The sequence below is a fragment of the Pelmatolapia mariae genome, linkage group LG3_W, assembly GCF_036321145.2.
Source record: "Pelmatolapia mariae isolate MD_Pm_ZW linkage group LG3_W, Pm_UMD_F_2, whole genome shotgun sequence".
Lineage (NCBI taxonomy): Eukaryota > Metazoa > Chordata > Actinopteri > Cichliformes > Cichlidae > Pelmatolapia > Pelmatolapia mariae.
Genome location: NC_086229.1, coordinates 82,611,185 through 82,623,438, shown reverse-complemented (window position 1 = coordinate 82,623,438; position 12,254 = coordinate 82,611,185). Strand labels below are relative to the sequence as shown.

The following is a 12,254-nucleotide window of genomic DNA, read 5'->3' as shown; positions in this document are numbered from 1 at the left end:
TAAATTAAAAAAGTTCACAACAGGTATGCCAATTTTTGACAGCACCTAACCCACAATCATGTGGAGACCCAGGTCTCATCACTGATGAGAAAGTTGACCAAAAGTCCGGTTTATTTTAGCTTATTCAATTCCATCTTACTTCATTTATACAGCACCACATCACAACAACAGTCACCTTAAAGTGCTTTATATTGTAACCCTTCAAGAACATAGAGAAAACTCTAACAATCAGACAAACCTTTATGATCAGGCACTTGGCGACAGTGGGAAGGAAAAACTCCCTTTTAACAGGAAGAAACCTCTGGCAGAACCTTGGTAAAGGAGGGGCAGCCAATCTTAAGATAAGAAGGTTTAAGATTAGGCTTAAAACTTTCCTTTTTGCTAAAGCATATAGTTAGGGCTGGATCAGGTGACCCTGAATCCTCCTTTAGTTATGCTGCAATAGGTGTAGGCTGCTGGTGGATTCCCATGATGCATTGAGTATTTCCTTTTCAGCACCTTTCTCACTCAACATGTGTTAATAGACCTCTCTGCATTGAATCACACTTGTTATTAATCTCTTTCTCTCTTCCACAGCATGTCCTTCATCCTGTCTTCCTTCTCTCACCCCAACCGGTCACAGCAGATAGCTGCCCCTCCCTGAGCCTGGTTCTGCTGGAGGTTTCTTCCTGTTAAAAGGGAGTTTTTCCTTCCCACTGTCGCCAAAGTGCTTGCTCATAGGGGGTCATATGAGTGTTGTTTTTTTTCTCTGTATGTATTATTGTAGGGTCTACCTTACAATATAAAATGCCTTGATGCTGTATCACTAAAATCGAATTGAATCTGCTGTGACCGGTTAGGAGTGAAGAGAGGGAGACAGGACAAAATACGCACTGTTGATCATTTCACGTCATTAAGTTCTTTTTATTTTCATTTTTGAAGCCTAGTTTTTATTGTTACTTCAAGACTAACATTAAAATAAGTCTCAGTATTATAACCTTCGTGCCGCCCCCTCAGTTCAAGCAGCTGTTTTAGCGTCCTGTTCTTTAACTTTCATCTTATCAACAGCCTCTTGCAAACAAAAGATTTGAACAGCCTGTGGTTGGGGGCAGAGCTGTGTGCTCAGATGACCACATAAAGGACATCTCTCTCTATTAACAAGTCAATCTAAAGTTGGGAGATAAATCAGGTAGCATATGGGGAGCAGACAAACTCCAGCATGTTTTGGGAACATTATGACTCAAATCCACATGGAACCATTTTCACTTCTCTTTTCTACTTAAAAGACTTGAGTATGAATTTCTGTACTGTGAGTATAAAAGCATCTTTAGTAAGATTGCTGTGCACACATAGAGGTTTTGTTCTCTCCCCTTCACCTGCACACTGCAGTAAAACATCATCTGGTCTGTGAGCGCTCGTGTATTTCAGACTTGACTAGCCGAGTAATCCCATCGCCGCAGCTACGGCATCAATCCATTAATTGCACTGTCACTGTGGCAATGTCATGAAACACCTGCATTGTTATACAGTTCACTGGCACAGTGTGTGAAGGGTGATCAGATTTTAGTACGTGCGCCAGCAAAGCCCGAATCGTGCCAAGCGTAAGCCCGGCAGATGCAGAACAGCTGGCATTGTGTTCGTCTCACCGGCTGATCCCAGCTTCAAAGACGTGCTACGAGGTACCCTTTCAATGAGAGTGTGTGCGCATGAGGGAGAGAAAGGGAGAGCAATTGTGAAAGAATCAAAACAAAAAAAAAAAACCTAGCATGACACACCGTGTTAACGTGGCCCTCTATTGTTTTGCTGACACCATAAACGCTCAACGGACAGATAAGGAGGCGCCAGGTTGACTGAAATCCATACCATTTCACAGTATGACAGACCCTGTCGTTTCATGGCGAGGGATTCAAATCTATGGAATTAGAAAAAGGGATTTGTGGAGTTTGTTGATTGCCACTCCAATGGATTTACAATTTGGATTAAGGTGCTTTTGTTCTGTCAATATTCCCACTCTGAGACGTGAATGGTACAGCATGCTTAATTTGCACCACCACTTTTTAGTCGGTTATTTCTTGAAGAAATAAGTGCACTCAGATGTGGCGTTACTAACCGTGGGGGCTAGCCTTTAATTACCTTCATCGGAGCCTGTACAACATCTCCATATTGTATGTGATTATCTGCTTTTCTTGAGAGTGGGAGGGTCAGGGGTGTGATGAAAATTGCTTGGCTTTTGTGCGATTCTGTGGTCTAAGTGCGAGGCGAAATGACTGCGATCCATAGATGAGGCTAATGGCCTTAAATAATACACTTGGGCAAAGTTGCCGGAGAAATCGGCATCCATGGAGTTAATAATGGGCCTGATACAACCTTTACACATAATTGCACAGCACATTGTTGACAAGGAGTTGGTACAGGCCTTTACAGCCAAAGAAAATGGTAATGACTTCTTACTCGTTCAGTTCAACCTGCAAGCGAGCATCTTGCATTGCACCGATAACATTGTTTTATCTCAGATTCCCAGCCTTGTCACAAGGTCTTCATCCAAACAACTAGATGGTAATTAAATGCTGGCACTCTCAGCCGAAGGTGTTCTCACCGCATTTATTTGAAGTGTGAACATGATGCATGCTCTCCCCTTGTAGATATCGACGCTAGTTTTTAAGGATGTACTGTGCTAAGATACGTTTTGAAATGAACGAGTGGAGCCAACAATGAGATTTCCACATGAGCAGCGTCCGGCAGAATGATGAACGAGGTGGTAGACTTGAAGAATTACAGTGATTTAAAGTTGGATCAAAACCCCCTCTGAGAGTACGGTTCTCCTCTTGCTTTGATGTCATTTCGTGCGGCTACACAAACATGCAACCTCGGCGCGCGCTTATTTGTGTGCCTAATTCCGTGTGTGCACCGCAGCGTGTAGGCTGCAGCTCTTAAAGAGTACATACTGTGCATTCACGTGTGTGCGTGCGCGCCCGCTTCTGTGGGTACGAGCGTAAAAGCGAACGGAATAGACTCAATTTAAATCATATTAGCATGTAGGCAAATTAAGCAGACGGATTTAATTTGAGCTGTTGTAAAAATGCTAATTTCAGTACAGCCCGCAAGCTTATATGCAAATACAATACTATTTTACAATAATTCATATTAGGCCAGGCATGCATAAAACACATATTACATCCTAACGTCATCTGGGGAATTGAGTATCATTAGCTTTTGGACTCCTAACAAGGTGAAGCTTTTTAGCTGGTATGTGGGGCGGGCGTATGCATTAGAACTTCTCCACTTAGCTGTGTGCATCGCTGCTGCTGCTGCTGCAGCTTTATTTACAACACTGTAACGCTCACAGGAATGACAGTGTGTCTTTGCGCGTGTGCATAATTTGGTATAACTTGTCCATCCCAACAGGCATGCCTCTAATTTTTTCGCATTCTGTTGCTGCATTACTACTAAACAGATGACACTTATACTCTCCTCTGCTGTCACAGAGCAGTAGATACTGCTGGGTCATAACTTGCTTCTGCATTTAGTTAACTTATGGGGAAAGGACAGAATGCAAATCTGCTAGCATGGAAACATAGCTGCCTTTAGATGTTGTTGTATTTAATTCTGCCCTTAGCCGCCCCCCCTCCGAACATCAACTCTACTATGGCTTGCTTTTTTCACACTGCTGCAGCTCAGAAGAAGCACCACATCAATAGATGATGTGCTGTTTTCCTCCCATGTGGTTCACCTTTGATTGCAGGCTCCAAAGGTTTGCACATACATTAAGGTGCCTGTGGATGTTGTTAGCGCTTGGGTGGGCATGTTTCTCTATACTCGCGTGCCTGTAAATAAGCGCACGTGAGCGAGATGAAGTTTGGGTGTTAACATCTTAATGCGTAAAGAGGACGGAGCCTTGTCGATACTCCTTTGACGTGTTAAAGAGAATTGGGCTGGCTCGCCGTGACTCACCACGCCACCAGCAATGAGGGCAATCAATTAAAACACTATTAGGCCAAGGGTTTGACGTGGTCCAACACAGCATGTGTGAGTTGGGTTTCTCTACAGATGTAGCTGAGTAAATTTGCAGCTGAAAGACCAGCTTATTTTTACCTCCACCAGGGAGGTTATGCTTTTGTGGTAGCGTTCAGTTGCCTTGTCTTTCTACCTGTCTTTAAACACGACAGCTTGAAAGGTTCTGAATGAATTCTGGCGTCCATTAAAATTTGGCTCATATTCACCAAGGACTTTAAGTTCAACCTATTGATTTATTGGCTGAAAATTAACAAAAAGCCTGATAATTTAGAACCTATGAATCGTACAAGTGTGCTGTGTATTGTCAATACATAGAAAGTAGTGTGTAAAAATGTAAAATATGATGTCACACTTCATAAACATTAATAGACTGATCTGAAGGTCACAGAAATAATAGTAATCTGTACATAACATATCAGCATATATGGAGTAATATATGGGGATTCTAAAAATGATGTTACTTTGAACTTTTGGCCTCTTCTTCAAGATCAGATGAGATCAAACTTTCATAAAATGTTTATATAGTTAGTTTGCATCCAAAATCATGTCACATTTGACCTCTGACCTCATTTTCACATTTCACAATCCACCTTTCGTTCAAGTTGACCCAAAAATGTGTTTTCTTCAAACAAAGTATTGTCAACAGAAAAAGGCTGAGCTGCCTAGTTAGCTAGAATACTACTGTACACTAATACTAAATAATAAGCTCCAATTATGCACAAATCAATCCCTATTATCCATAACCAACTCCCACATACTGTTATTAAAAGTGCAATCAAAGTAAACATCTGTTATGCTACCCTTATCAGATTTTTACTGCACTACAATCTTAAAAATAAATTTAAAAAGAACAAATAAAACTAAATGAACATATATATAAAATACAATACTGTTTCCCTTAAAGTAAATAGAGAGTGAGCTTTCTTGGGGAGTGTTAAACTAGGTTTTTGATGTCAGTGATGTGTACTCACTGAGAAAAGAAAGATACAGTAAATTACTTTTGCAATTTTCACATCTGTAGCTGAATCCAATTGCTCTAAAAATACAGTAAAATATCACTCTTTGTCATCACAGTTGAGTTTTGTATATGATAAAAAACAGCAGTATTATACAGTAAAGCTATATAGGCTAGTGTAGCATTTCTTTAAATAAGGAAACTGTTGTATATTACGATATGATTAGAACATTATTACAGCAGTATGTTGTTACAGTTACAGCACTATATTGTTGTCTATTTCTGTTGTGTATTGTATATTATATTGTGTTGTACATTATTTTTGTTGCATGAATGCCAGACTTACCAGCATTGAACTGTTATCTAATAGTTTGACGCTGGCAAATTCTTCCTCTCTGTAATCTAAGTTATATTGCAGGTTGACTTGATTTTTCTGTTGCCCAGTAGCAAAATCAAGCCCCACACCTTGTGGAGACACGATCCAGTCCAAACCTGGTTTGGTTTTGCTTCATATCTGTGTTGGGCTCATGAAGCAAAAGCTCTATCGAGTTAAAGGAGACCCGAGTTATTTAGTTCTGGTGCCCACACCAAAGTTTTAGCTTTAACTTCATCCCTGCGCAGGTGGAGCTGTTTAATGCTTCAGGCTGTCCTCTCATCTCCAGTGAGTCCTGTTTGTATTACTGCTCAGTAAGAGACAGAGAAATTGTTTGTTGCCTCTCTCACACTTTGTCCCCCCTTGGCTCACTGGGGACAATTATGTCCCCCGCTCCTCCCCCCTTCAAGCTATTGCCGAGCCCAATTTGCTACACAAATTAAACGGGAGGCATTTGAAGAGCAAGGGGAACAAGGTGAAGGAGAAAACAACAGAGAGCAACAGAGAGAAGGCCAAAGACTAAACAATGAGTGAGTGAACACACAACAGCAGACCGAACAGACCTGCACAGTGATAAGGAAATACCCTTTTATATTTATTAAGAGAAATGCATGTTTACTAGGAGTCCTTACTGTTAATTTTCTTAAAGAGTGCCCAATATGTGAGGTAGGACTGGCTCTAAGGCTTGTGCCATCTGTTGAACAGGCAGACTCAGCCATTTTCTGCACTCGTGTGTCTCATATCCTCCACCAGGTCCACAGCCTGAGGCTAGCTCACATCCAAATGGATCCAGAGCAGCAACAGTAGGGTTTTGGTGCTGAGGGGTTAGTCTGGAACAGACTAAACTGATGTGCACTGAGGTCCTCAGTGCACAGCACACATGCAGGGAGAGCCTTTGAGTGTCAGGGCTGGGCATGCACAAGCATCGGCACAGTGGAGGAAATTAAGGAGCTTCCGAGTCGCTGGAAGGGGCTATTGCACGGCTTCCAAACAGCAAGGGAAGAAGGTGGGGAAAAGACAAAGACGCTGGCGGGGGAAACAAAAAACAGAAACAAAGAAAAAAAAAAAACAACATCAGAAAGAAAAAGCCAAAGTAAGAACTGAGGAGAAAATTGGCAAGAGAGCGATTAGGAAGAAAAACAATAGAAAGAAGCCGGGGAAAGAAAAGGAGCAAACACGTGCATGTGGGAGATCAGGCGGTGCAGGAACAGAAAGGAGCAAATATAAATCCCAGAGCTAAAATGTACTGCCTGAAGTGGCTCTGCTTATGAGCAGCCATGTTTTCGCACACCTCGGCAGCAGACACAACAAGCACCGCGTCTCCGTGACCTCCCTCACTCCCACACACCCCTTCAGTCATTAGCAGACAGGCACTGTGGCTACCTCGTGATAAGTGTGTGTGTTTTGGCTTTGAAATGATGACCCCGCACAGCTGTTAAAGTAGGGTACGGGGGTAGCCGCAGCTGCTAACAACCACACAGCCAAATGAAGGGAATTAATCGGGGGGTGGGGGTGGGGGGTTGCAGGGGAATGGCGAGCACTGAGGCGTCAAGATTTGGAATGTCTGGAAGTTTCACCGAGGCAGTTGTCTGAGGTTGTCTGAGCAAATGTTATGTGAATTCACACTACGCCGCGGAAGATGGGAGTTTGTGAAAAGATGGCTTCCGAAGAGCCCGCTCAATGGTAACGTTTATCGACCGTTAATGCCATTTTGGGAAGGTCCCATAATTAAATTGTGTCAATAAATCCCGGAGCTGCACATAAAACCGGGGAATAAACGGAGAAGACGTTTTCAACTGTTTGCCTCTTCCCTGCTGCGAGACATATGTGGCTTGGGGGTAAGGGGGGGTTTGGGCGCAGAATAGAAAAATAAAACACAGTGGAGCGGATTGCAGGGAACATTTCTCAAGCACAAAGTTGAAAATTTCGCCCATCAATTCCACTTTGCGTTGGCTCTGTTGTCTGTGACCTTGGGTGAACGAGCCCTTCATTCTGAGATATTCAGCTGAACTGAGGGGATTTCAGGCAGTGCAAAGGGAGCAATAAAATTTTTTATTCATCTCACTGTGACTCCAGTAGCTAATGATTCATGGATCTTAGTGTAAAAAAAAAAAAAGGTGGTGGGGGATGATGTGGGGGAGGGGGAGGTGGTCTTTTGGTGTAGGACCAGAGCTCAATGAGGTTTGAAAACGGTTGTCACACATCAATGGGCAGGTGTCTGATGTCAAGTAACTCAATTCCAAAGATTTCTCATTGCTAGATTCTTGGCTGAGGCGTGAGCGTTTCTGGTTTTTACTGCAGAAAGAAGTAGCTGGAAAATAAGGAGTTGAGATGAAGAGACTGATCATTGTGAACTAAAGGTGTGTGTGTGTGTGTGAAGGAGGCATAGACACAGTGGGAACAGTAAAATAGGACTGATATAGGAGGGCCTGTTTTCTCATCACTGACTGGGATCACTTTTTAAATATGTTTCAGGACATAAAAAATCCACATAAATAATAACATAAATAATAACACATTATTAGACAAACAGTGTCTCTTACCCACAGACCCAGGCCTGTGAAGTTTTTACAAACGCAGTACAGGAAGTATTTCTGCGCATGATGATGTTTAAACGAAAATGAAGGAGATGACTCAAAAAACAGTCCCCATCCCATAACCAGCAGGACACCACACTCGAGGCCCGTGGGGAAAGCGGACGGTGTACTTACTTTGAGCGTCGGCGAGGTGGAGGAGCAGACCCAGGACAAGCAGCAGCGGCAGCAGCAGCGTGGGTCTGGCTCTGCGCATGGTGGGACAGCTTGGCACCAGCATGCTTTGGCAGCCTCGGTGGCACTGGCTCACAGAGCCCTGTGAGTCAGTCTGGTCTGATTTCTCAGATGCAGGGTATTCACAGCCTATGCGAGGCAAGAAGGGAAAGGAAGAGGGAGAAGGAAGGAGGGGATGAGGAGGGGGAAAAAAAGGAGAGAGAAAGAGAGAGGAGAATGAATGAAACAAAGCTGTTTGGCTCCACGGGTTTTATCTATTCCTGCACATTTCTGACATACCCCCACACAGCCTCGGCTGGAGCTGACAGAGGATAGGAAGAGCCTGATGTGCTCACAGGGTATGTTCTGACAGTTCTCTAAATGGAATAGTCACTTCACACAACGCGTGTGCACGTGTGCATGAGAAGGAGTGAGACGGAGAGTGCAAGCCACAGAGAGAGAGAGGGAGAAACCACCCAGATGAAAGGGCGAGTTAATATGATTTTGTCTTCACAGCTCCGGTCACGAGCGCCAATTAAATACGCTCCATAATATGAGCACCTTCCAAGTCCACCTCAGATCAGCAGCGATATCTGTTTCACATAAGGAAGGCCTCGCTCCCATAAAGCAACAGCCAGGAAATGCAGTAATAATCCCGAATTGCAAAAGCGATTTCCTATTATTCAGTAAAACTGCTTAAACTTTTAACATCACTGGACATAAAAGTCGTCTGTAAACGACACTGTGCTATCTTGTACATGTTTGCTAAACCCGTTCATCTCTAGCCCATACACAACATTTCCATCAATTCTTTAAAAGCTCTAAGTGCCTATACAAAGTAGAGTAGCTTAACTTGGAGCCCATGTATGTTTGTGTGTGTGTGTGGTTCAGTCTTTTATCCCTTTGCTGCACAAACAACAAATAAAATCTGTAAGACAGAGCGACGAGCCGTTGCCATTCATGTTTCAGCCTTTTATCTCAGGACCACTACATGGCTGTGAAAATCAATGTGATACAGTGAGCTAGTATTAGCCGCAGACCGGCTCCATCCCTTGTCATCCATTTGCTTAAGCCCGAGCTTGATCCTCAGTGATGGATGCTGTGCGGTAGTCTTCGGCTCATAACACGGCTCCCGGCTAATCCGAGTGTGTGAGCTTTGATGACACACTGTACCGCTGGTTAGCATCTTAGCTCGTCTGCCTGCATTGTTCGGCGGGAAGCCGCTGTTGTTTCAGCTGCGGTGGAGACTGGTGGAGTTGGATGCGCGCACGGTATGCGCACCGTGACATTTCAGACACTTTGTGCACCATGAGATCAAAAGCACATCAGTTTTCGGATTGTTTTTGGTAACTGTGCACATAAAGGCTTTTGCTAGAAGTATTGTTACGGTGGGGTGTTTATCTGCAGATTTGACCGCCACTCACTAGTAGGAAGCAAAGAGGAAAAAAAAGGGAAAAACGCAGCCCCTAAGCCCAATCACTAGGCCCGATGATGACAAAGTACCTCATTTCCCTGTTACCAATCATCCTCTGTCTCGTTCTTAGCCTTCCCTCTTTCATTTCTGTGGGCTGTAAATGGCAGAAAAGACGGGAAGATAGCACACCTGTCACACTCGATTTGTGTTGGGGGGAGATAGACACGACTACCTGTCTCCGAGCACCGCGGGGCTAGTAGCGAATGCAAGAGCGGGGGGGACGGGTGGCAAAGGGAATCAATTTGAGGCAATTTCATCCCCACTCACACCACACACACACACACACACACAAACAAAAACGTGTATGCATATAACATACATCTGAGAACACTAGACAGAATTTTCACATGAGCAGTGTTTGTAGCGACGGTGAATCTGATTAGAATTAACTGGACTGAAAAGCCCCGAGCAGCGGTGCGAGGGGATGGAGCTGCAGCGTGATCCATACGTGGCGCGGTGCGGCGTGCGGCCGTCTGTCTCCTCCGGTTATTGTTTCACGCATCTGCCCCTCCAAATCTAAGTGATAGCCTTTGAGTTAATTAATGAAGTGTGAATTTCCATAATGACACGACATTAGGTAGCACACAAGAAACAGTACTCGGCAGCCCTCCACTTCTCTGTTCGCACCCCGCGTGCATACACACCCATTTGCACACACACACACGCTGATAGAGGCAAACAAAACCATCTGTATGTTGTGTAACCGCTAGTGAGACAACCAAGAGGCTACGCCATGTGAGTAAATAGAAGGAGAAGCTAATGTAGGCTAAAATGCACCCAGCGCAGCCATAATTTATACCAACAATGAAAGCAATTATAATTGGTGTTGATTTGTAGTGTTCATTTTTACAAGTAAACTGTGCTGCAGATTCCTTCCTAATGTGCTATGGGGGTGACGAGCCACCTGCCAGACCTGGCAGAAAGGCAGCAGTTTGCCAACTGCATTGTTAACCGACAATGGATTTAGCTTAAATACTGCAGATTTTTTTATTTATATTTTTGGAGTGGAAGCTTCTACAATTACATATACGGGCGTGCATGCAAATTCGCATCATCGTCTCTGTATGCATTAGTCGGTGTAAACCAACAGCATCACCTTTGATCGTTTCATCCTCAACACGGCCATTTGGCGTCACTCTGCGAATCTTCTCGTTCATATATTTGGTGGCACTGATGCTTGTCATTGAACATTTATTACAATAAAAAGGGGGAGAAAAAAAACACCAACAGTCTTGTCTTTCTTCCTGAGCCCCCGGTGGTATTATTGTGTTCCCATTCAGTAGTGTTTCATTCAAAGGATTTTGCTGCTGATAGCAATCATGCATTATTAAACAAAGCCTGACAACATGCACAATGTTAATTAGAAAAAGGGTGGGGGTGGGGGGGAGTGTGTGGCAAGAAAAAGAAAGGGGCCGTTGAGCTGTCTACTCTCTCTCTCTCCCTCCTTCTCCATGATCCTTATCAGAAATGTGAAAGAGAAAAGAGGGTGGGATGTTTATATTCTCCATAATGGCTGGGCTCTATTCTCATTTGAGCATGCCTGTTTGGTATTCTGGTGTATTTAGACAAGCAATATTATTAAGGCTCTAAAAAAACCCAAACCAAAACAACAACAACAAAGAATCAGTCATATTTATCTCATATTCCAGCCATACTCCAATAAACTTGTTATGGGGACAAATGCAGGCAGAATAGTTTATGAGCTTCAAAAACAGCGCTTTCATAACATCAGCATGTCTTTTGCGTGCTCTCCTCCACGTTTTACTGTTTTAGCGAGCTCGATACAAACCAAAGGCCCAAACCGACGGTGCAATTTTTTATTATTTATTTGTTTTTTAACATTTTCAACATGAGCTTGAGCGTAGCATTTGGACCGCATTATGCTCATCCCCAGCGCAAGATGACTAATTTCGCTTTGGCCTGCCCCGGAGAATGTTGAAATGGGGTGTTTTTAATTTCAGGCTCATGCACAGACTGAACTGAACTCGAAAGGAAACGGCGGACTCATGGTATGTTATCCTAACAGACCAGAGCGGCCACAAAAATGCCACCAAATCTATTAAGGCCAATCCCTCTGTAATTAGCTCAACACATGCGAGGACAAAAGCACAGCAAAACTACGAAGGATGTGAACCGAACTGGACCGGGTTATAAAAAAGTAGTATCATACCCAGACAGGCACAGCCAATGAGAATGCGTTTCCTTTTACGAGGCAGGGCTTTCTATTTATCTTCAGACTGGCTAAGTTAAAGAATGCAATAATTACCCTCCACAGCCACACTTTTAAGCTACAGTGATATGCAAGGCTGTGAGAACAGTGGGGTAAACTGCTATGTTATAACTGGTCTCTGTGATTTCTGCCCTGATGCTGGGAGACACGGCCCGTGCCTGAGAAACCGCATCAGACGACCAGCTCTTGTTGTGAAGCTAAGTGGCAGCGAAGGGGACACAAGGTGGAGAGCAGAGCAGAACTGCAGGAGACACAGGTTTCACCAGCCTCCAATTGCTGTTGACTTAATATGCATGTAAACTATTCTCCAGCTTAACACCGTGATGAAGGCACCAGTAATAGATGGCTGGGAATAAAGCTTAAAGAATTCATGGAAATATTTTGTCTTGATAAGGTTTAACCATGTTACTGATGATTTTCTTGGGCATTCAAATGAAAGATGTGCAATACGGGTGCATCAGAGCATATATGTTTATATATGA

At 43.6% G+C, this 12,254-nt stretch overlaps 1 protein-coding gene across 27 annotated transcripts in view; it reads right to left on the bottom strand.

Moving 5' to 3' along the window:
* Positions 1–12,254, bottom strand: part of LOC134624906 (receptor-type tyrosine-protein phosphatase delta-like) — a 406,192-nt gene that overhangs the window by 94,972 nt on the left and 298,966 nt on the right. For all 27 annotated transcript variants that reach the window (XM_063470050.1, XM_063470055.1, XM_063470052.1 and 24 more), the window contains one exon: positions 8,033–8,218. In XM_063470050.1, the coding sequence (XP_063326120.1) occupies positions 8,033–8,135 (103 nt within the window). In that variant the 5' untranslated portion in view covers positions 8,136–8,218. The remainder of the gene's footprint in view (positions 1–8,032; positions 8,219–12,254) is intronic.